At 44.8% G+C, this 24,919-nt stretch overlaps 1 protein-coding gene across 2 annotated transcripts in view; it reads left to right on the top strand.

The window, feature by feature from the left end:
* The window catches only part of SPNS2 (SPNS lysolipid transporter 2, sphingosine-1-phosphate), a 189,756-nt gene extending 165,130 nt beyond the window's left edge, over positions 1 to 24,626 (top strand). For both annotated transcript variants that reach the window (XM_050908904.1, XM_050908903.1), the window contains 3 exons: positions 5,924 to 6,087; positions 22,329 to 22,375; positions 24,293 to 24,626. In XM_050908904.1, coding sequence (XP_050764861.1) covers positions 5,924 to 6,087; positions 22,329 to 22,371 — 207 coding nt within the window. In that variant the 3' untranslated portion in view covers positions 22,372 to 22,375; positions 24,293 to 24,626. The remainder of the gene's footprint in view (positions 1 to 5,923; positions 6,088 to 22,328; positions 22,376 to 24,292) is intronic.
* The last annotated feature ends 293 nt before the right edge of the window (positions 24,627 to 24,919 follow it).

Genomic DNA, 24,919 nt, shown 5'->3' with positions numbered 1-24,919 from the left:
CAAAGCAGGGTGTGAAATGAACTTGAGTTCAAAAAGGCAAGCATATCCTGTAACAAAAATGTGCAAATTATTCTCCTAGCATCACTCTCTGTTTTATGGACTATCAGGAGATATTCCACTGCTGTTGCAGGATTAAGGATGGAACGGAGGTCTCTGTCTTGTTGCCTTTTGCAGCATGTTACATGTTCTAATATATATAGTATATATGAGTGTGTATAGGCAGCATCTCCCATCACCTGATGGAGATAGTGGTGAAATGTGATACACATTTATGTTTTTTATTGTTTTTTCTTTACCATGTGCCAGCTGCTTGACTGGTGTTCTGTAGGGCTAACGGTATCACTCCTCCTGTGGAGATCTTCCCCCACATTCGTGCTTGCATATGACCCAGATTGTGGTGGGTAAAATGGGACTTGCCCTTGCAGTCCAACATCTGATGTACATGTGTCAGGGAAATACTGTGAGAGCCCCCAGCCCCTCAGCCTTATTATCTGTTTCTTCAAGCAGTAACTTTAAGTTGAGGATTTCTCTGGTCCTGGCTGAGCTGAGTAATTAAAAGCCTTTCTCATAGTGCACGGAAAGGCCAAATCTTTGACATGGCTGTCAGCTGCAAGAAAAGGGGAGAAATAAGCACCTGGAGACCAATCCACATAGGATTTATCTCCTCATTGCAACGACCTAACAAGCTTCCCCCTTCTGATGACTCAGCAACAGACAAGATTTAAATCTGCCCTAAAAAACCAAATGACTTCCCATATATAAAACGCTCTTTGCCAAGGGTTCACAGCCTGTTCTGGTTTTTTTTCCAGAGCTGCTGTGCACCTGTCATTTCCCATGACTTTGGTTAGAAGTGCAGGTTCTCAGTATTTTTGATAAACGGACGTTTAAAGTATGTAAAAGTATCTTATTAAAGAAAGCCCAGAAATCCAGAGCTATCGTTGTTTCACTCAAGTATTTCAAGCTCTGTCCCAGCTGCTGTGTCACTCCTGCGCACTAAAAATCTCATTAAGTAAGTGGCTTCTTTCTCTGAGCTGCCAAGGACCCTGTACACTCCCAATACGGACACAGAGTTTTCATGGTGCTGAGCACCTTTCAGAACGAGGTGTCCAATTTCTGCAACATGGGGGAATGACTTCCTTCTCCGGGGATATACCACCAGGGAAAGGGACCTGTGCTGCAAGGAGAGATGGGGGACAGGGATGCTGCTAAAGGGTGTGCTCCCAAACTGTGCTCCTGTGCCACATGTAAGTGGGCACCCCCCATCCCTACACATTTAAGTACCTCTGCCCCATCACGTAGCCGTGTTCCTCAATTCCACATTCCCCATGGTACAAGGCATCTCCTGCTGGGACAGGAGAAAGTCCAGTGTTCACTTAGAAAATCCCTGGGCAGGCCAGACCTGGAGAGAAAGGCAGGTAATGACATGAAGGAAATAGACTTTCAGCCCTCTCCAGGGCAAATGCTGTCTGGAAGCAAATGTTGCTCTAACACCGAGACACGTACAAAGTCCATTTGCTAGCACTGCAAGCAGAACCCTTGATTGAGTCTTTTAAATTACTGCAGCCTTTTCAAGGAAGCACCACTTGTTTAACACAGCCTGGTGATCCTGGGAGGGGGTACAAGGGCATAAACAGATGAGCCTGCCCCAGGGGAGGAATCCTTGCTATGGGTATTGCTGGGGCAAACTCAGGTACCACGCACTAATGCAGGATATTGATATTGTCACCAGCCAAGTATTAAATTTGTTTGCCATCTCAAAAGGACACAATTAAGATTAACAGGACGTTTCGCTTTTTTTTTGCTCCAACATCCAAACACGCCAAGGTTAAAATTGAAATAACTCTTAGACTGTAATTGCTTTTACCTTTCTGCAGTTTTCTGAACGAATATCATAAAATAGTCAGGTTTACTTCATCTTTTTCTCATGCCATTTAGCACAGTATAAATGCTTGTGCTCCCCCACAGGCCCAGAAAATTGTTTACTTTTACTTTATAAAATCCCTTATTTTTGGTTTCCAGTCTTCATTTGCATTCATATTAGATTTAAAAAAAAAAAAAAAATCACAGAAACCTTTCACATGCATCTCTGAATTCAGAGTGGGTGAACCCCAAACCACTGTGGGGTTACAGGGAATACTGTGTTAAGGAACTGTACTGAAGAGAGGAGCCAGGGAGACCCTGGCTTGTATCAAATTTGTAATCATGAAAATCAGGTATTTGTGCCAGATACTGCAGTGGAAATATCCTTTTATGTAGCAAGATTTGTGCCCAAGAGGCAATGTCAGAAATTTAGAAAACCAAGCAATTGCAGAGGAATTGAGATGTTCGACTCAGCAATGAGACAGAGTAGATGAAATGATGATTTCAAAGATGTTACCATTACACTGTCTAATTAGTAAATCTGTTTAATTTAACCGCTCATGGTGTTCAGGAGGGACAGGAACACAGAAGCAAGCCATCTTTCTAGGGCTTCAGCCCACCTGAGCTTTTATTACATCAATAGTCTGTCCAGCGTTCAAAAACACACAGCACATGCTTCCCAAGAAAGGTAATGATGTTTCCCTTTTTCCTTCATTGTCTTCTGCGCTCAGATTGAGACACAAACAGAGATTTTGGGGTTTTGGATCATGCCCGCTGCAGCTGTACTGTTCGTTCTCCGGAAAGTGGGCATTTTTTCTAGCTGGACTCCATCCAGTTGGCTGCCACCGGCTGAATACATGCCATTTGTATTCTGTTGTAAAAATGCCATGAGCTGAAGTTTATTTAGCAAAGTCATTCCTCTTGGTCTGAGATCTGTTACACAGTGAGGGAAAAGAAGACGTGAACTTTCATAGTTAGGATGTTATCACAGACTTTTGATTAGACTGCAAAGCAGCAGCATTATTGATTTTCCACCCCCACGTTTTGGGTAAATGTTTTGAAGTTTTTTGCCACCTACCAATTGGCAGAACAAAGAAAGGAATCCCACACGTGACTCCATGCTGAAGAACTGGCACTGACTGTGCATGCAACTCCCACTTTTTATTAATCATGATAGAGAGAAGACACCAAAGATGATGCTAGATTGGGTCTTGCCAAATCACAGACAGACAACTCAGGATGCTATCATTGCAGGGAGTTTGGAAAGCCAAAAATGGGCAATACAGAGCAGACCATTTGGCAAACAGTATGTTGTTCTTGGAGCCCAAGTCTGTAATTATGTCCTGTGTCCTCTTGAGAGGAGATGCCAAAGTTCCAGTCTTAGCAGGTGGCTTGTAACTGAGTGGAACAAAACAACAGGGAGTAGTGACTGTTAAGTTAACAGCAAAAACATATATGTGGGCCCTGATAAAGTTCTAGAGTTAAGAGATGCAGACGTGGGTGAGGGGATTATATGAAACCTAGATGAGAAAGCCCGGCTGGCTTGGTGGGAAGAATTATACCTTGGATGGGAGGAAACACTGCTTTTTCTAAAATGTGCACTTACAGAATATGTTGGGGTAAAAATGAAAAAGGTAGCAGATTCAATATTAACATGATTTGGTGGTGTAAAAGGTCAACACGATGCCTTAGAAGGGAAGGTGTGGGGCAAGCTGCACTGGGAGTTTTATTTGTTGGGAGACTTTACGTTTTCAAAGCTGGTTTTAGCCTAGACTGTCACGTCATCCATAAGAGAAAGCAATCGGGAGCGCGTGCTTGGTTTTTCATCCTCTACTGCTGATTTATCATGTCAATTTGTTGAGTGATTTATTGTCTGGTCCTTTTGGAGGATAATTGTATCTATTCCCAAAAATGAAAAGTGGTTTAGAATTTCTAAATTTCTATTTTAGAATAGCCTCAATTCTGGCTATTGCACACAAAGGGGCTGATTCAGTGCCAAATTTTGGTTCATAATGAAGAGTAAGGGAAATGTTGGGAATTAAGGTGTCTGGATACAAGAGGTAATAAATTACCAGCTGATGTCCCTGTCTTCTGGGTGCAGTGCATGTTCTGCTAATTTCCTGTGGGTGCATTCTTTTCACATTCAAGTCTCATTGCTATTTTTTAAGAACTTTCTCAGACTAATAGCCACTGTTATTTGCCTTCAGTCTAAGGACTTTTTTAGCCATCATTTCTCGCATAAGACTTGTCCATAACACTCTTGTTTTTCCTTGTGTGTGTTATACACTGTGAATAAAGTTCTCTCTGAGAGGACAGGAACACTTCCTTAGCTATATTCCAAGCACTGAAATTTTCTCCTCCTCCTTTCTAGGGCAGGGAATAAAACAGAGAAGTCTGGCTAAAAACCTTCAATTCTTTCTGTAGATACACTCTTCCAGTGTTTATTCACTCCTCTCTACTTGAGAATGCTCCACCCTGAAAGACAGTCCTCTGCTCTTCTGTGTGCAGTGGTTTCACCTCCAGCATCAGGCTGGCCGCTCCTCCTTTCCTTCATTCTAGCAGGAGCCAGGCTGAGCTGCAAGACGGATGTTAGGGCACTGAGACCACCAGTGCTCCAGAGTCTCCCTGCTAAAGCACACTCTGCGACCTGTTCATTTGAGTCCCCACGAGTGTCGTCCTTCTGTGACCTTCTGTTGTGCTTGGCCTCTGCTGAGGCATCTCTTCACACACGTTTACCTTCCAGGTCGCTATACGCTGGCTGCAGGGCTGTGAATTGGTGATTTCTCCTGCGTGTGACATTTCCTCACTTGATTGTCAAGATTTAAGCCTTGAATGTCAGATTTTGCTTGTAGTTTGTGTCTGCCGCCACCTTTTTCATTAGCAGTAATGTAGCAGTTTAGAAGTTGCTGCACAAGCTTTGACTGTTTCTGGAACCGATTTGCGTGTGTGCACAGCAGTAGGATTTTATGCTGCAAATTCCCTGCAGTCTTTTGGTATAAGCCAGTATTTCTGCCCAACAAACACAGATAAAAACAGAACTGGACGTTTAAATACCCAATGCCTTGAGACTCACCCCTACTGCTGCTACCATTCTGTTGGATTTATGGAGAGTGAAGTTGTTTGCTGGACACTAAATATGAAAATGTGATTGTTTTAGCTACAGACAGTCATTAAATATTACTGAGTTTTAGCAAAAGCTTTTCATAATGAACTAAATACTGCCATTGCATGTCACTGCTCCTTCATGTAAGTGCAAACTTGTGTTCACTTTCATATAATTATGCTTTTTGGCTGTCAGAAGATGCAGGTTGCCTTAGCCCATAAACTCGGTGGTGCGCGGTTCTTCGGTGTGAGCGCAGCCGCTATGCAACAGACCTTGTCTCAGCCTGGGGGGCACAGTCACATCTTGCACACAATTACACAAAGTGCAGCAAGCTTAGGAGGTTAGAAGAGGGAATGAGGCCCATACCTCAGACATAGGGATAAAAAAAAAACATGTTCAAGTTCTATTTCTGAAAATCAGATGGGATCTCTGTTTTTTTGTTCTGTGAAAAACATTTCCCCCTTCCCACTCAATACACAGAAATGGAATTTAATACCTGCTTTTGCTGAAAGGTTGGTAAGGTGTAGGAGTAAGCAGGACTTGATAGAAATTGCAGAAGATGGATCACTCCCTCACCCACCGAGCAACGCTGGTGTGGTCCTGCCGGCACCCCAGGAGGCTTGGTCAGTACAGCAAGGTTAGACACCCACGGATGCAGTCACTGCAGCAGCCAGGGAGAAGCTGGAGAGGGCTGTGGGAAGAATAATAGATGAGGCCAGAAGAGCGACAGGGAGAGGAGAACCCCTGCCAAGCTGCTCACAGCAGAAGTTGCCCAGGCTCCAGAGTGGCATGTGGAAGGCTGAAGCATGCAAGGGACATTCAGCTTTTACTGAGCACACTGTTCCATTTTAAACCTCATGCACATGTTCAGTGGGTAGTTGTTTAGGGGATCGTGTTCCTTCACCATGATTGTGTCTCTTTTTCATCTAAGTGACTAATTTTTTTGCCCATCTCTCCTAGATCTCAGACCTGATACGACAAAGCACAAAGGAGTCCCCAGTCTGGGAGTTCCTCAGCTTGGGGTATGCACTCATGCTCTGCCCGTTTGTCGTTGTCCTAGGAGGGATGTTTTTCCTGGCCACAGCCCTCTTCTTCCTAAGTGACCGAGCCAAAGCTGAACAACAGTGAGTAACCTGGCAATTGCAAATGGGGAGGTACCGCAGCCTGTTTTCTCTCTTGAACGTTATGCTTGTACTGTTCCCGGGGCCTTGGTCCTTCCAGGTAAAGGATGTCGGGTTCTGTGTTAAGAACCTCGGCTCAGCAGAGTGCATGAGGCTGCACGAAGCACAGGGGCTTGGGTCATGCTGGCTGGGCATCCTTTACATGCTTCTGCTCCGGTGGATCTCGGTTGTTGGCCATACGGCCTGGAGGGGAGCACAGTATTTGAGGTCACAGGCCCCTTTTACCCTTGCGTGAGCATGCCACAGCCCAGGCCATCTGTGGTGAGGGTTCGCTGTGTGCTGGAACCGGTGGACTGCTAGGTGAAGAGCAAGAGATACTTTACAGAGCTTGGTGGTCAACGTTGAGCCCACAGTCCCATCTCAGCCCCCTGTGCCCCGCTCACTACCTCCAATACACAGGAATGTCAGGCAAGAAGGAAGAAAGCTGTGTGTGGGGACATACGTGCTCAAGGGTCGCTGTAATAAAGATAGTCTTTCCCAGTCCCTTATTGCAGCTTGTAAAAAAAAAGCTACTGTTTTTCAGTAAAGAAACCGATTCGGACCACCTCACGGTTGGCAACCACAGTAATTCAGAAGACGCTTCCACATGACATACAAACTTCTGGGGTTAGTCTCTTTCTCATAATTGTCAAAAAATAAGAGTATCTGTGTATAATGTCATGCTGAATATGGGGGTAGGTGACTAGTCTGGTGTGGACTATCAGTTGCCTTTGCCTTTCTCCCACTGGGAGAATGGGAGACATGCAGACATACAATGCAGACGTTAACAGCCTGTCGTAATTCTGCAGACAAAGAGAGCAGAGTATACCTTGCTATACCTTAAGGAGAAGGGCCTGGCATATCACTGTCACTAGACATAGTACAACTAGAAGGAAAATACGGTACTTGGAGGTTGATGTAAGTGCATGAACAGTTTGGGAGATACTTTCTGGCTCACTCTATCATATCAGATGGATGCAAGAGATTAGGAAGCAGTGCCACAGATGGTGCTGTGGCCCTGTAAGAGCAGTTCTACCTTCCTTTTACTAACACGCACAAATACCAGAGAAAGGAAAGGTTTTCTGCCTCCTGGTGCCTTCAGATATATGCATTCCCCCTATAATGAGATGTTTAAACATTGGGGAAAAAACAAGACCTCATTATGTATCTTGTAAGGAGGTTAAGTCCTGCACAGTTGAACTTCACTGTGGCTTTGGAGATGTGACATGACTGCTGTGCGCCTGGTTTGTTATCTGCATATAAGGGCTTTAAATTGCAAGAAGTGAAATTGGGAGATTAGATGTTAGGAACAACTTCCTAAGAGAAAAAAGAGGTAAATGCTGCAGCAGATTATTTGGAGAAGACATGAAAGCTGTCCTGTGTTTCTGAAGGCCTCCCTGGCTCGGTCTTGAGGCAGGAAGATGGGAACTGCTCTCTGGCTGCCTTCCAGTCCTATTTCTGTAATTGTGCACATAAGCTGTACATGCAAGTAAAAGTAGTGATCCCTTGGGGACATGGCGAGCTGAACGTAAATTTCTAGGTGCTCAGGGTGGCTTTTTTTGCTGCGAGGAGCCAAAAGTTCTATTTGGTGACAGGGTAGTGATACAGCGCAGCAGATGAAATCCCCCTCGTGTAGCCATAGCGTTAGCCTTTGCTCAGGGCCCCGACCTCTTCTTAGGAAAACTTCTGTGTTTGTCTTCACTGTACTCAGAGGGGAGAGCGCTTGTTCCACGTACTTGTAATTACGGTGGAGGTATGTGTCCCTTTGCACCACGTACTTGTAATTACGGTGGAGGTATGTGTCCCTTTGCACCACGTGTGTTGCCAGCATGGCATGACAGCATCTCAGGTGGTGAAGGAGGATTTCAGTATTCAGGTACGGATGAATTCCAGGTCACTCCCATCTTTACCAGCATGTCTAACCCCACCTGGACCTTTATACTGGGCAATGCACTGTGGTATCCAGCCGGTATCACAGCTCCAGTGGAGTTCTCAAGGAAGAGGGCTTTCTCAGGAGGCACTGCAGGTCACAGGCTGGTTCCTAACTGGTTGACTGTGCTTGGGTGCCAGCGCTGGTGTGTTTTACAGGATTGTTTTACAGTGCACCAAAACACCAGCTTTGCAGTAGTGTTACTGTGGGAGGGAGATCACATCCCACAGCTCTGCTTTCTCCTGCATAAAAGCGTTTATTTCTGTCTGTTGCTGTCTAGCTTGAGCCGATACGGTTGTACTCTGTTCGTGTCCAAAGCATACCAGCTTCCCAGCCAGTCACTGGTCCACTTTTTGAAGAAACATATTCAGGCTTCAGGCCTGGTTTTGTTGCTCTCTCTCTTTCAGCATCCTTCCCTTTCCTGGTCTGTCTGATTCACATTTGTTTATTAATTTTATATTATTCAGCCACGGATCTTTCATGTTACAAACTGGCTCAGATACAGAGGGAGAACAGTTGTCATAAATAATGGTTAACAAAATAATCTCTCTCAAATGACTTCTAGTGCACTGCCTCTGGGATATGCCCACTCCCACGTTAAAAATACCCTGGCATCCTACAGTCAGATTCCTGGAGAAGTGCAGCTTAATTCAAATTTGACACATTACTGAACGGTAAGACAGTATCTTTAATAAGGTTGGCAACTGCGGAGCAAGGCTTCTCTCCCTGCCATGTGCAGTGGTGTCTGTGCTGTCGGTTGGGTCCCGTCTGCCGTTGCTGACAGGTTCAGTGGTCTCCTCAGAAGAATTTATGGGGGAGGATTTGTTTGTTACTAGCTGCATGCTTGCCTGTGAGCGAAAAGACAACAGAGCATTTTGCTATTAGCAGCTTAAAACTCCATGCTGGACTCCAAATCCGACGTCCAGCTCCCACCTATCTGACAGGCCATCTGCACTTGGCATTGCGCACCTTTGGCAAGGATGGCTTTCTGCCTGGCCAGTCCTCCCGTGTATCCTACCTATTACTTGCTGGGTATCGGAGAATTTCTTTTTCAAGATGCCTTGTTTTCCCTCTGCAGTCAGTCATGCTGCTCAGACAACAGGACTTGGACATGTGCTTTGCCAAAAGAAATCAATTAACCTGCAGGAATCACAAACGCTGGTGTCACACGCCAGAGATTAAACCCATTCATCACCAGTAGGGTCAGGGCACGCAGGGCAGATGTCGCAGACCTCTCTAATGAACTAATACGGAAGCGAAGAAGTGTAACGCTGCTCTCTGCAGCTCTGCCTATGGAAATTAAGCTTTCCCTGCTTTAATTTCCATGCTTCTGTGAAAAGTAGTTCAGGGTTTTGTTGCTAGGATTTTTTTGTTTGTTTGTTCTTTTGTGTAATGGTCTCTGGGCTTTTGCTCAGAGATAATTTATTCTTCCAGGCAGGACAGAGTATCAGGATAGCAACCTCTCTTTCCTGTAAAGCTTCCTCCAGTTTCCACCACACTTCCTTTCAAAAACAGAATTTCCAGGCTTTCAGTGCCTCGTGACTTTTTTTACACTACTTTTATCATTGCCACAATTCCTGGCATATTTTGTAGATCACTTTTTTAGCACAGGAATTCCAGTCAGTAAGTCTGCCCCTCTTACAAAAACACTCATGAGAAAAATTTCCTTATACAGCAATTCTTTTTTTTTTTTTTTAAATCACGATTCTTTTATAACTATTTTCATACTGCTTCAGAAGTCTGACAGCTTAAAGAGGCTTTTAGTAAATTTAGGACTAGCAGAGAACACGATACAGTATATCACTGTAATATAAGCCAATCATTTTTGGTGCAATTTTTATAACACAAATTTAATCCCACCCTTCCAAAGTGATGAGAGAAAATGGTTAAGAATGGTTTCTGTAAGAGCTCTTATGCACCAGTAATAATAAATACTTCAGTTCTTTTTTAAGCCACTCAACTACAATTCCTGCTGTGATTTCACTTGACTATACTGTTGCTCCTTTCCTGTTCTGTGCTACTGCAGTGGAGGGTTAAAGCAGTCATATTTTATTTCCAAACGTGACTGCACTCTGTACTGTATTTCTCTTATCTGCTTAATGCAAATTTGTGAGACCCAAGCTATACTTTGAGATCCTCTGGAAGACGTACAGTCTTGCCATGGCAGAGCCCTACAGAAACGGATCAGAAATCTGATGACCTTACTTTTATTCACCAGCTCCGTCACTGATACCTGTCAGCCAGAAGGCAACTTTCAGAGGTCAGGAGTACTTCAGGTACTTCACTCGTTGGAAGTAAAAGCTCAGCACTGCTGAGAATTGTGTCTGTGGTCTGTCTGTGTCCTCTTCCTCACTCATAATGCAGATAACTTGAAAAAACAAAGCTTCACCTTAGAGAGCTGCAGAAGAAATGCCTACACTGGTACTTATTAGAAGCAATGGCTTCACCAGTAATTGGGAAGAACGTGCTCTTTTTATTATGAAAAGGAAAAAAAAAAAATGTCCTTTCCTCAAGCTGTGACAACTTCTGGGTGCCAGGGCATATAAATCACTGTAATGTAATTAGCGGGTAACATGATTCTTTTCTGGGCAGTCAGCGTGAGCGTTAAGCATCTGGAGCTTTGCTGAGCAGCGACCCTCCGGCTCCGCAGCGGCAGGGACCTGTAGGACCACCGATGCCCGGCAGCAGGCACAGGGCGGTTCTGCAGTCCTGTCTCCAACAACGGCCACTCCCGGTTGGTGCTGAGGGAAAACCCAAACTCACCTAGATTTTTCCTGAGAAACACCACCCTGTGCAGGTGTCGGATAGTCTACCCCACAAAGGATTTTTTTTTTTTTTTAAATTTTTTTTTAAATTTAATTCCCTGTTTTTATACCTGGAAGCATGAGGTTTTCTGGTTTTTCCCATATCCTTCCAGAGGTACAGAAAGATGCTCTGGATGGATATCCAAGTTTTATAATTGTTCAGTCCCTCTCTGCATCCTGCATGATATATGCTGGATATTTTCGCCAAAGATACAGCAATGCAGATCAGGCAGCAGGATGCAACTGCAGTGTGTATCCCTGGTGCAGACACGAACAGGAATAAATAGCTGCACTGATGCAGCTGGTCGGAACAAAAGAATTTAAGTATTTAACTAGTTACCACTCAGCACTTCAGAGACCTGTAAGCCTAAATGGTTCACCCATTTGTTTACATGACAAGAATCACATTATTTAAACAGCTCTAGTAGGTTTTTCTTCTTTCCTAAAATTAAAATTAAACATTTAATAAGAAAAAAAATGACTCTTAACACCTTTGATCAGGTGTGGAAACTCTTGCTGAGTAGCAGTGCTGATTAACATTTCATTTTGAATGTGGTGGGTACAAACACTAGAAAGAAAATACTCATTACAGACTAGATAGTGCAAGCCACAAAAAGAACAATCCCTCGTCCATACACCTTTTCTGCTGTCTTAAACATGGCACATCTGCAAATTACATTACAGGAAAAATGAGAATAATCCATTTTCAGACTCTCTCTTCTGCTTCACATCAGGCTTATTTTTAGCCTTTTCTAGAACTAGATATAAAATGATCTCCCAGTTCTCCTATTGCAGCAATTTGAAAGTGTCTGACCTTATTTTTGCTTTGCAGATTCTATTATGTGGGGCAGGGGAAGGACTCGCAGAGTTGTCAACCCTCTTTTTCTCTGATTTTTCTGTGGCAGCAGTTAGAGACAGAAAGGACCCGTCAGATGACCTCATGTTGTTGCCAGCAAAGGATAGAGTCCCCTCCATTAATAGTGTCACAGGTATTAAACTGGCGTGCTAGACTGATAACTGAGCATGTTCCATTCTGGTAGTCTGCATTACTAAAAAGAATATTTCTTCTATGAAATATTTTAAGATGTATTGCAAGGGTTTTTTTAAGGAGGCTGGCCACTTACTTTAGAGAGACGTCTCAGTGTTGCATTGAAGCAGAGTTTGGATTTGAGGATTTCAGGGCCAGCAAGTGGATTTTAACAACTCCCATAAAGGGATATTTGAGGAACAGTTCACTCTCTGCTGATATTCAGCTATTTAGGGGGAATAATATGATTGCTTTGTTTGTTTTTTACTTTACAAAAAAAGACCAATAATTAAACATTTCCTACAGTGATATAAACTCACAATGCTTTTTTAGCCCAGATAAGATGTCCTTGGCCTTTGAAGGCATGTGAATTTACAGCAAAAAGCCAGATTAGGATGCAGAGGATCTGTGATGATGGTAGAAGAGAGGCAAGGAGTGTGTTCTGAATATCCAAGAGTGGCATGATAAAGACGCATAGACTGCAGCTGAGAGTAGGCTATTAGACGGTTTATATGGAATCAAAGAGTTGAGAATACGAAGGGAAGAGGTGGTGAAAATGTAAGTAGTTTTATTATTGGTGGAAAAAGCCTGCTTGTAGAGCTTGTTTTTTCCTGCCCTGTTTACTAGCCATGTTTGTAACTCCATAAATGGAGCTAGCAAATATAAGAATGTAACGGCTTGGGACTGGCTGAATTTTAAATGCTGGTTTGCTTCTTCAGTTGGGAGCTGCTGGTTTCATGCAGATGGAAAATATGGTCTCATATAGACAAAAATACTGATTTGTTCTGTTGCTTTAGTCAACTTGCGGATTTCCTGCAGGTTAGGTAGGAAGATGTCAAAGGTCAGTTTGGTTGTTCACAGACATTTTGAGCTCAATTGTGGTCCTTACACAAAACGCTCATGGCATTTGAAATATGCTGTTCACGTTAATTGTTGGCAGCAGGAGCTTTGCTTAAGTACAGGCAGAAGGATTGAGCCAGCTGGTGTTGGCATAGCTCTTGCTAACTGCAAGCCGCAGAAGAGGCTGCAGGCAGAACTTCGTGGTTCTCCAAGCCCATCAATTCCCCACATATACTGACCTTTTGAGGTTAATCTCCTGTGCCACGGAGAAAGGAAAACAATATTCCTAGACTATTCCTAGCTACTTAAGTGCTGTTCTACAGCAAGAATGGAATTTCTCCATGTGCCTGAAGTTATAGGAAGGCAAAGCTTACTTGTCCAAGAGCAGCGCCAGATCAAGAACTACTTGGAGTCCTACTGCTGTCTTGGCTACCGACTCTGCTGCGACCTTCAAGAATTCAGATGCTGTCCCTAAAATGCTCATCAGCTGTAAAACAGGATTGAAAGCACTTGCCCACAAGGTACAAGGGGCACTTAAATCATATGCTTACAATGGATTAAATATGTCAATTTGCATTGTCATTGCAAAGGACAGTTCTTGGCATGGAGGGACTTTATCACGCAGGAGGATATTTTAAACTCTTGCTAAGACAGTTTCTTTGCTAGGGCTGCCCTGGCAGAGATACGAAATCTGATCAGATTCCACGCAGGTGACTGGAGCACTGAACAGAAGGCAGCCTTCCAAGCCAGAAACCCTTTCTGACAGAAGGAAATAGAAAAAAATCATGAAAAATTCAGCCCTGTTAGTCTGTTTCCTGAAGCCTGTCACGGTCACAGAGCATCTTACAAAGGTATTGACTTTTACCAACAGTAGATGACCTCTTCATGTGGAGAAATCTGCAAGGCAGATTTTCAGCAAGCTGTGACTGTAGGTGTGTTAGAGTAATTTACTTGTAGTTGGGTCCTTGGCCTGAATGGCATCTTTTAGTGAAACAGGGACAAAGCTGTTGGAGTATTACTTCCAGTCCTTTAATAAGGATGTCTTAAGTGTCTTAAGGCTTGATCATTCCTACAGTTGCTGCCAGACCACTACCACGTGCCAGACAGGGCTTGCCCAGGCTGTTACAGCAGAGCAAAACAGAAGGACGGTTCCCCATACCTGGTAGCTTAGAGGTTGGTGAAAAGAGCTGTATCATGCGGCAGTTATTCTGGAGGGTAAGAAGTATGTTTCTAATCAGGTGGCATCAGGAAGTTCTACAGGATTTTCCGTTTAAAGATTTAATTAGATCATACCTGCTTTTTATGTCATGTTTTACCCCCTTTCCCATTCAATCAGGCCAAGAAAAAAGCAAGACCCTCCACTTCCTCCTTCCTCCCTTATTTCAGTGGATATAAGAATATGATGTTGCCCACATCTTGGGTACATGGCACTAAAAATCCCACCACCTTAATTCTGAGCCCATCAATATCTGGCAGAATTACACATACAGGGACAGACTCAGGCACAAAGTTTTGAGGGCTGCAGAGACCCACATCTTCGCTAACTTCAGGAGTCCACATTAGCGTACCACTGCAGAGCAGTAAGGCAGACTTATCTCTGGAGTTCATTTCCATCCAAGTCCTTGATACCCTAATGAGTGCTGTTAACCGCTCGTCTTCACATCTGTTCTGTCACAGCTGCCTGGAAAAAGAGAAGGAAAGGTTATTGATTTTTTCTTTATGCCAGTTTTCTCCTCTGTCAGGATCTGCGAAAGAGGAAAAATAGAAGCTGACCTGTGTTTCTTCCTCTGGAGGCAAATATGCTCAGCACCTAGATTAAATGAACAGATGGAAAATACTAACATAGTCTGCGCAGCTTTAAGGGGCTGTACCGAATAGAGAGAAAGAAATGTATTCGCTGTACATGATTATCATATTCTGTTCGCTAAACCCACTGACGTGCAGGAAGAAAAGGGGATTTAAGCCAATTCATTTCTTTAGCGCAGCTGGCGGAGCACCTGTCATCACCAGCACGAAGCTCCCGCCGTCGGGCTGCCTCCCCGAGAGCGCTGCTGCTCCGTACAGCCTGATCCACCGTTCCTGTCTCCAGAGGGAAGGGCAACTCTATGCCCGTGGCCGCCAGGAGGGCTGCGCACAACCAAGTCCTGTTTGAGCCTTGGTTTGGAGTGCTTCAGATTTACACAAGCCCCAGGCTTCCTCTCTGGGTAGAAATGGGTGAGCACAAGCAGGCAGCAGAGCTAAATTAAGCAATGGTTTCCTACTCCAATGCAAGCTACTCCTATGCCTGATTCTTTGTTAAATTTTGTTAGCATTCTGCTTAGCATCCTTTTCCCGTAGCAAACTGACCTCAGCTTCATCAAACAGAGCCTGTTCCTGGGAGGCTGGATGAACCTGTTATGATGCATCAGGAAGGTCAGCGCATAGACTGTTTTTAGCTGGGCCAGTCCTGTCCCTGTACCACTCACTGGGATCTTTCTAGGTTGATGTATTATTATTGCTCACCTTTTCATGCATCTTCACTTTCAGTCATTGCTTTCAGCCGCAGCATACTAGGAGCCTTTTAAATCAAAGCACTGAGTTTCTGCAGTAATGCATGTTGTTAATCGTGTCTTTTCCCAAAGTTACTGACTTAACTATCAAAATAGCTTGAGTTCAGTTAAAACAGGACATGCTGTCTGGAAGCAATCCTTGATTTGGCTGTTCTTATACCCTGCACAGAAGGTAATAGGCTGTACTAAGGTTTAATGTTCTGCAGCCATTTTTTTAGGGAGGAGATGGAGGCACAAGCACACCTAGCAGTTTGTTCAGCATCCCAGGAGAACTCTGTTGTAGAGTGGGGCATCAAAGCCATCTCCTTCCAACTGCAGGTGAAAACAGCAACTGTACTTAGTTACTGGAGGACAGTAATGGCTAGTACATTTACATTCTGCACTGCTTGATTAAAAACTCTGAATAACGAAGGGCATAAAAGGTACACACTTGAAGTGGGGTCTCCAGCCTGCTGGTTTTGCTCTTCGTAAAGCGTCTGGCAAAAAGGTGGTGCGTTGTTGGGACCAGTATGTTACGCTCACAAGTGTGGTAGAGAGCCAAGCTGAAAGAGAACTCTGCAGTAGATAAGACAGCTGGGTTTGGCTTCTGCAGTGAGCAAAATAATAAGAGAAAGCAGAATAGCCATGGACTTTGATTTGTTTCGGGGGCAGAAATCTTTGCATGAACTCCGTGCCCACATGTGTGGTGCTGTTGGCATGGTGCATTACTAGATAAAACTCGGGGTTTTTTTAATGGAGTTTGACTGATTCAAAGTCCTCAAGGGAAATGTGACAAAATCCCAGTGAAATGCAGCTATAAATCCCTGTGTGCTGAAATACCACTGAGACAAAGCAGTGGGGTCTGCGTAGAGTACGAATGAGGTGTGATAACGGATGAGGGGTGGTTGGTTGTGTTTTTAAGGTGTTTCCTGGTCCTGTGTTACCTGTTTGTATTGCTGGCAGGCCAACTGCAATAAGCTTTATATCCTCTTGAAGCTGACTCTGTTTATGAGGGTGTTGACAGTAGGCAGTCAGTGATGCAAAACCTGAGTGGGATGGTCTGTAAACTTGTGTCCATTTCCCTCTTTTGTTTACTAAAATGTTAATGTGTTTTGGCAATTGGCTTCAGCAAGGATTTCTTTAAGGCAATTGATCCCTGCAGTAACAAGATGGTGGATGAAGCGATCCCTGTATGGGAAACATACCCTTTCCTGACAATTCTCCCTTTCTGAACCACAGCTGGTAAATTAGGAGGCAGTTATTGTGCAGAGAGAGGACTTTCCCTGTGCCTAAGCCCACTTTATGCTCCTCTGCCTTAGGGATCTCTTTCCTCCTTCCAGCTGCAACTACACTTGTCCTCTTGTAAGTCTCAGGGAGACCACACCGACAGCATTTCTTCTACCCTAGGATTTTAACTTACCTGATGGACCTGAGTTTGTGTGCATTTGGAGATCCAGAAATCCAATGTGGAAGGCTGCCCCAGCTCTTCTTCCCCATAACTATTTTGTCGGTTATCTGCAGGAATACAGTGATAACAATAGCATGAGCTAACCTTGTGTGCAAGTAACTTCCTGTGTTTATCAGTCGATAAAATTCACTCTTACATCTGAAAGTCACAGAGGTGTGGAGCTACAAATGATAATCCTCAGCCTCTGTTTTTCTTGCACGGGTTCAGACAGCAACATTAGATTTGAATGCTACTGATGAGTTTCAGTAGCTGGGTTTGCAGAATGCTGCACCTGCCTGGGCTGCTAATCATCGCTGATACACCGGCGGAGTGTGTCATTGGCTCTAATGCTTTGATGCCAAAAAAAAACCCCTTTAACTAGCTGTATTTGAAAAAGAGATTTGTTTTTCATAGATTTAAGGCCATAAAGTCCCATTACCTTTCAAGGATGTCTGTCCATGTAAACATTTCATCACCTAAAATTTCTGATTTCAGCATGTTCACAAGGCCTTTTGGAAAGGTCTACCCCCCCAGCAACGTCTGAGAAAGTTCAGACAGGGAGGAATCTGCTGAAGGGTGCCATTAGTGACTGTTATGCTCGTATCCCTTCCTAAAGCGCTGCTTCAAACAGGCACTTTATAGCATATTGCATGGTACTTCAGAAACACAGAATTCTCTCCAGTGAAATGAAGGAAGGAGAAGGATACTTAATCACGGGCAGGAGTTGCTGCTAAGTCCAGTGATCTAGCTGCCCCTGTAGCCCCAATACTCTCGTCTGCTGAATGAGCTCCTGCTAGTCAAAAAATGAGTTATTTGCAGGCCAGAAGGACCCCACGAAAGCATTTTATTGTTGGTTGTAAAAGTTAAGTGATGTCAAGTACAGCAGGCTGTAAAAATTAAGACGTTATTTCCTAATATGCTTCTGTTACAAAAGCCAGAGCCTGACTTGTTTAGATAGCAAGAAAACAGGGCTTTCAGAAAGCTGGAGGATACTGAAATATGTGTGTTGTTTAAGTTATGTCTGAAACTTAACATTAAACGGTGTTGGCAGCATTCACAAAAGCTTTATATAAGCACAGCCTTTCTCTTGGAGTCTTGTGCATGACGGTGCTGCACATACTAAAGCATGTTTTCCTTCTTGACGTCCTGGTACTTGCTTGAGTGGAGCTCAAACATTCAGTAGCCTGTATGTTATGGAAAGTCAGTGGGACATACGTCCTGCCACTGCTTCTCACAACTTCACCCTAAATTGTTGGAGCAGATGGAGCTGCAGGTGAGAAGGGAGATCTGGCTTTTATTCTTGCTGGCACAGGGTGGAGCAGAGCATTCTTGGATTGGATGTGGGCAGCAAAAACTCTTTCAAAGGCGTCACAGGGCCCAGATTGTGCCGGGAACTGTACAGCAGCGCTGGCTGTATTACAAACTGCGATCTCCATTATCTGTTGGCTTGGTGACCAGCTAGACTGAAAGGGACAGAGCATTTGGAGAATCATCTTGGCACAGTTCCTGAAATAGAGTATAGCTGACCTGTAAAAGATCCTGGCTACTCATCTGTTACCTTAAACTTGTCTTCTTTTTCTTATGCAGTTCTCTAACCGGCTGAGGTGCTGTGAAATTAGATCCATTTTACATAGTATAAATATTTAACAGCTCTAGAGCATGTAGTTTAATATTAAACAGACAGTCTTATAAATACTTCAGAATTATAGATGCTGTCACACTACATGGAAATGGTTTGATAGGATCTAGGAGAAGTATTTAGGTTTGACAAGAGAGGAAATGATGGGGTTAGAAGGAGTCAGCCACATTTTTAACTGCTGGAGGAGCCCGTAAAAACAACCAAAACAGTTGTGCAGCTTCTGTTCTTGAAAGGCAATTTGGGTAAGTTTCCTCCCCCTCAGGAAACAACAGAGTGGTTCCCACCCTGCTCTCTTCAAGGAATGAAAACATTCACAATCTTGAGAAAACACTGCAGAGAAAATAGAACAATTTAGGAACCAATGTTTAGTCAGCGGATATCACCAAATCGGAAGCGACAATCTATTCAGTGTGGGATTATCGTTATTAGAAAGGCAAGTGGGACTTAAACAGGGATTTAGATGCTCTTGAGCTTGTTAGCTTAAGTCCATGTACTACATTTTACCACCTAAGAGAATCTAAAATTTATTATTTGTGGTTTTGCTTTAAAAAAAAAAAAATATTCACAGCTGACCTGCTGCCACCTGTAAGCTGAGTCTCCCTGAACTCAGGCTGTGCATAAGCCAGCGACCGCTGTCTACAACACAGTGCTTCAGAGAGAATGAAGGCTGCACTGTCCGAAATTTGGGAGACTCTTTCAGTTCTCTCCTGCCCACTGGCTTCCTGCATGATCCCTGAAAGTCACTTCTCTCCCCAGCAGGTTCTCAAGGCATTTGGGGTCTAATTTCCCGTGAAATCTTCTAAATGCATTTCAGGCCCCTCTAGGCCTCTGTTCCCATCTGTAAAACAGAGATAAAGCAGAAGTTGAGAGAAACGTGTTAAAATGCAAAGAACGAGTAACTCTCATGACTAGGGGACAGCATAAGTACTTATGTGGGAGGTACATTTTACCCCATAGGAGGCTGGCCTATAACTAATATAAGAAGGAAAGTTGTGTGTGTATTTACGGTTCATCTGTCAGCAATGCAGGTGGGTTCTCTGTGCTAAAGACAAAGTAATGGCAAAACTAACTTTTTTGGTATATATTCTGTATCTTGTAAAAATGTGGAATGAATTACGTGTTAAGGGACATGACTTTCAAACAACATTACAGTGCATTCAAACGTCTGGAGTTTTAGTATTCTGTGATAGCTTCATAACATCTCATAGTTTACTTCCTACTTCTGAAGCTGACTGTAGCATTACAAGGCAATACATTTTATGTCTCTGATATATTCTGATAGTTAAAGCACAGTTACAACTGTGCTGGGTTTGTGTAGCGAGGGAAGGGCCTCAGGGGTGGCTCCTGTGAGAAGCCGCTAGAAGCTTCCCCGGCTCCAACCCGGACCCGCCGCTGGCCAAGGCCGAGCCCATCAGCGACGGTGGTTGCGCCGCTGTGATAATGTATTTAAGAAGGGGAAAAAGACTCCTGAGGGAGAGAGTAAGATGGAGGAGGAGGAGGAAGAAGAAGAGCAACAGTAAAAAAAGAGGAGGGGAGGAAGAAGAAGATGGGAGAAGAAGAGGAGGAGCTACAGTGAGGAGAGGAGTGGGATGTGAGAGGAACAACCATGCAGACCCCGAGGTCAGTGCAGAAGGTGAGGGAGGAGGTGCGGGGGAGCAGAGATTCCCCTGCAGCCCGTGGTGAGAGGGCAGGCTGTCCCCCTGCAGCCCATGGAGGTTTAACAGTGGAGCAGAGATTCCCCTGCAGCCCGTGGAGGACCCCACGCTGGAGCAGGTGGCTGGGCCCAGAAAAGGCCGTGACTCCGTGGTAAAGCCCACGCTGGAGCAGTTCACAAAGAACTGCAGCCCGTGGGAAGGACTCACATTGGAGAAGTCCGTGGAGGACTGTCTGCCGTGGGAGGGACCCCACGCTGGAGCAGGGGAAGAGTGTGAGGAGTTCTCCCCCTGAGGAGGAAGGAGCGGCAGAGACAACGTGTGATGAGCTGACCGCAGCCCCCATCCCCTGTGCCACTGCGGGGAAGGAGGCAGAGGTATCGGGAGCAAAGCTGAGCCCGGGAAGAAAGGAGGGGCAGGGGGAAGGTGTGATTTTAAGATATGGTTCTATTTCTCATCATCCTACTCAGATTTGGTTAACAAATTAAATTGGTTTATTTTTCCCCCAAATCGAGTCTGTTTTGCCTGGGACCATAAGTGGCGAGTGATCCCTCCCTGCCCTTGTCTGGACCCACGAGCTTTTTTTGCTGTATTTTCTCCTCCCCATCCTACCTGGCGGGGAGGAGCGAGCGAGCGAGCGGCTGCGTGGTGCTTTGTTGCCGGCTGGGCCTAAACCACGACAACAATGTTCAGTACCATGTAATGTCCAATGCAGTAGGGTTACCAAGAATGGTAATTCTACGCAGAAACTTGGATCAGCTCCTGCATCAAAAATATTTTAATTTATAGCCTGGAAAGGCAGAAAAGGCACAGAGGCTTCTGTGCATCTTGGAGACAAATTTTCTGAGAGGTCGGTGTGCAGTTAAGGGCTGTAGGCTGAACTGGGCCAATTTCTGATGCAGAGATTTCTTGGAAGGTGTCCCCTAACCACTGGTTAATTTTTATCCTGGAACACTTGTCTGAATCCAGCATCATACCTTTTCAGCGAAAAAGAGTCATACCTGGGTCAGGTATGAAGTCTGGTGAAAAGCCACAGATGAGTTTTAATGAATCAGCATTTTCCAAAGGAAAATGATGTTTCACTGAGAAGTTCTTACCTGGCAGGACCTCAGGCACTGATGGGTTCTGTGATCTTCCCTGTAAATCTGCCCAAGTTTTTCACTGATTCAGAAAGAAGCTGGGCTTTTGCAGGTGATGGCAAAATCCTGCTGCAATCCTTTAAGGTATAAAATACTGCTGTTCCAGTTTATTTGTTATTTTAAGTTAGCACAGCCAAATGGTATGAGAAGACTCTTACTTTGTGACTCAGATTTATTCTCCTGTTGGCCAAGTACAGCTAGAGTGCATTTGGGTAAAAGCACTCAAACGGGGCGACGTCAAGCCAGGTCCTTAGGGGAGGCGGGGGTTTTCCAGTGTCGTAAGAATCCGGGAGTTCTCACTGAGGTCAGCGAGCATCCCAGATGAGATAGAAAGCAAGTCCCAAAGGTCTTAGAGTCCGAGGGTGACTTGTCTTTCTTACAGTCCACACAGGGGCCCTGCTGAGCTTAACGCTACCTAAGGAGCTTGCTCCCGTCCCTGAGTAACCACAGTCTGGGAAGGCATGAACAGCGTGGGGGAGAGAAAGGAGAGGTGATCTGCTGCAGCGGGAGAGCTGGTGACAAGGAAGGCTGAACTGCACAGGGCACATACTGCAAGGAGAAGGAGCAGGTCTAAGGGATGAACTTTGTAAAACTATTGCTGCCTTTTCCCTGGGCACCCCACAGAGCGAACAGGAGCTGTTCCCCTCGCTGCCCGCAGTAGCAGGAGGTGCAGGACAGCACGTTGCCAAGAACAGCTTCTGCCTGGTGACACTGCAGTCCCCGCTGGACTCCATCCATCACTTGGGAGCAGTTGTCTGGAACAGCAGGAGGTCTTCAGGAGCTGAAAAGTGAAAGACAGCTCCTTTTTTCTAAATTTAATTTTTGTCAGTGGTGACTGTTTACATTTATGCTGTCAGTCTGAAGGACACCATTCAACAGCCACTGTATAAACAGTCTTGCTAGTGGCTTAGGGAAACAATTGCTACGTGTGAATGCCTTTGGGACCTTCCCAAATCCTTGTCAATTAGCGTCAGCAATGTTACTTGGCATGTTCCAGCAATTGTCAGAATTGCTATCAGACGCCACTGCGTGAAAGGGTTTCAGCTTTCTACCATTGTGCAGGACAGTTATTAATGTCCTATCTCTTTAGAAACTGTTAGGCAACAGGAACCTGGCTTTAATAGGCTGGTAGGTTTTTAGGAGCCTGTTTCTTCACTAATTGCAGCTCTCACCTGTCACTCTTGTTTTCCCTTCACCAGGGTGAATCAACTTGTGATGCCACCAGCCTCTGTGAAAGTCTGAGACGGTGAGTGACCCAAACCAGCAGTTGGTTTCAAGCTACCCATCCGCTCTAAAACCCCTGTCAACCCATTTCTTTCCTTATAAATTGGAAGGAAGTTAACCTTAGACAGCCACGGTCTGCACCTTTGCTACCCTCAACCCAAATCGGCACAAATCAAGAACGGGGAAACCAGGGGTCAACTCAAGTGTCCTTTGTTGTATTGAGTTGCTTCCAGAAACCTGGTGCTCCCTTCTTCGAGCAGAGAAGACCGTGCAACCCCTGTTGACTTGACCAGCAGCAGGTGTGATTGTCCGAGCCCAGAACTTAGAACGCATCTTGCGTTCATAAAACCTGCTGCTGCATTGCTCTTGGTCCAACATCTGCTCGCTATCAAATGACTGTTCCTAGCATATTGCAAATTTTCGGCAGCAAAATGTTTTCTAGCAGCGCATGAACTTGCATGTTGTTGCTAGGACTGTCCCCACTGCAACCCTTGATCCAGGGCGACAGAGCCGAGGCCTCGGCAGCGAGCCAGAGGGAGAGTCCCACTCCCGCTGCCCTTTCTTCTCCCTTGTGTTCATGCTATTCTTATCACTCACCAACAGTCACAGCACTGCAGCTCAGAGCTGCAATGATTGATAAACACTTCCCAGCATTTTACTGTAGCCAAAATTAATTAAAGCAAGTTTTTGAAGAGGAGATTTCTTTCCCATAAATTAAATGCATTGAAAGACTGATCATAAAATCAGAACTCAATAACACACTTAAGAACGGCCTTTTGGGGGAAAAGATTTAATACAATCTCTAGTAGAGCAGATGTGTTATTTCCACAGAGGGGAGTATATTCTGCTATAGGCTAAGGATATGATAGGCCTGCCTGTACCGTGCAGTCTCTGGGATGGATGTGGACTCACACGTTATTATTATTTATCAGTAGCTTTTAGACAAAGTTGTTTGTTTTTCTTTTTAAAAAGCCTCAAAAAATCTGGGAGGAACTATTAAGTGGTGTTGCTGAGACTTGCCTTATAAAACACTGAACACTTGCGTCCTGTGCACACCTAGGTTTTTCACTGTACTTCCTTCTCTTTTGGTCCAGTTTTATACAGGTTGAAAGAAACCAGGCCATCATTATAGAGAATTTTACAATAACCCAGCAGCCACTGATTTTTAAGGTCAGGGGCAATTTCCTGCATAACATGGAGCACAGAGCCTCGCACAGGAAATCCTGCAGCGAGAGAACTGGTTATCCTTTCCACTCAATCTAGGAAAGCTGCTGGCCGCTTAGATACGCCACAGCATGCACAAGTGGTATCTCACCGCCAACAGATGTGCTGATGTTGCTCTTTAAAGCAAGTGTGTACCACCAGCATGGTGGGAGAAAGCCAGTATCTGCTCTACCTCGTTAGCAGCAAGGCTGATAGCTGAGCTCTGCTGTTGGGGATGTGCATGCTGGACTGACCGCCTGAACCGGGCTCTCCAAAGGACAGCAGTTTTGAAAATGACAATTTCAGGCAAGAGGCAGTACCTGTTTTCTTTAGTAAACGGATGGGGTTAAAAACAGTCTAGCAAAAATTAACCCTGTTGTCTGCTGAGCTGTTTCAACCCACATCATGAAGAGCTGTACCTACACAACTGACATAAACAAGACGTGGTCAATGCCCTTAAACACTATGGACAGGAGTCTAAACCTGCTGCTGGTTCACCTCCTTGAGCAGGTTGTGCCTGGATCACAGTGTATTTGTGTTTCCCATTCCGAAAGCCTACAGTACATCCTGAAGTCCTGTCTCCACACCGGTCAAGCTTTGCTAGCCTCCAACTTGCACGGAGGCAAGGGGTCTCTTAGCTGGCCTCTGCCACAAATCTGGGGTGCGTGCCTTCACCATTACCAATCCATTCCTGCGACTGCCCCGTTAACCACCACCTTCTCTTCCCTGTTTGCAGTTGCCAGTGAAGGAAACGACATGTGGACTCCTGCTCCCACCATCACCACACCAATCTCAAGCTCGAAGCCCTTCCGTACTGGAAACCGGTGGATGCTTCATTTCCACACCACCCTGGAAGGGTTTACCCAGCACCAAATCAATCGCACCACTCCAGCCTGTGGGGTCAGGCACCAGGAGATGAGCAGAGCAGCCTGGAACACAAGAACTTCTTGAGCATAAGGACGTTCACAGGTTCCTCTGAGCATCGAAAGCAACTGCCCACTGGACCCAAAATGCGCTACCCAAGTGAGTGACTGTAGATTGTGTATATGGTTTTAGTTGTAGCCAACGAAGTCCGCATCGTTTGTAGGGCAACTTACGTCCTATTGAATGCTGCTGTTCCGCCAGCACTCCCACACCCAGAGACTGCACTAGTTGGGGACCTATTCTGTACATCACCTTTTCTTTAACACTGAAGGCTCAATTCAGATTATTATTTTTTATTTAAATATGTCATAAGATGCTTTATCTCTGCTGAAGACATTAGATGAAAGATATATATATATATATATTTAGATAAACAGTTTTTATTTAAACATTTAAAATCTGGAGCTGCCTGTGCAACCATACCAGATGATGAATAACG

This window comes from Gymnogyps californianus, chromosome 20 (genome assembly GCF_018139145.2).
Source record: "Gymnogyps californianus isolate 813 chromosome 20, ASM1813914v2, whole genome shotgun sequence".
Lineage (NCBI taxonomy): Eukaryota > Metazoa > Chordata > Aves > Accipitriformes > Cathartidae > Gymnogyps > Gymnogyps californianus.
The sequence above is the reverse complement of the archived record's forward strand: the minus strand, read 5'-3'. Positions and strand labels throughout refer to the sequence as shown.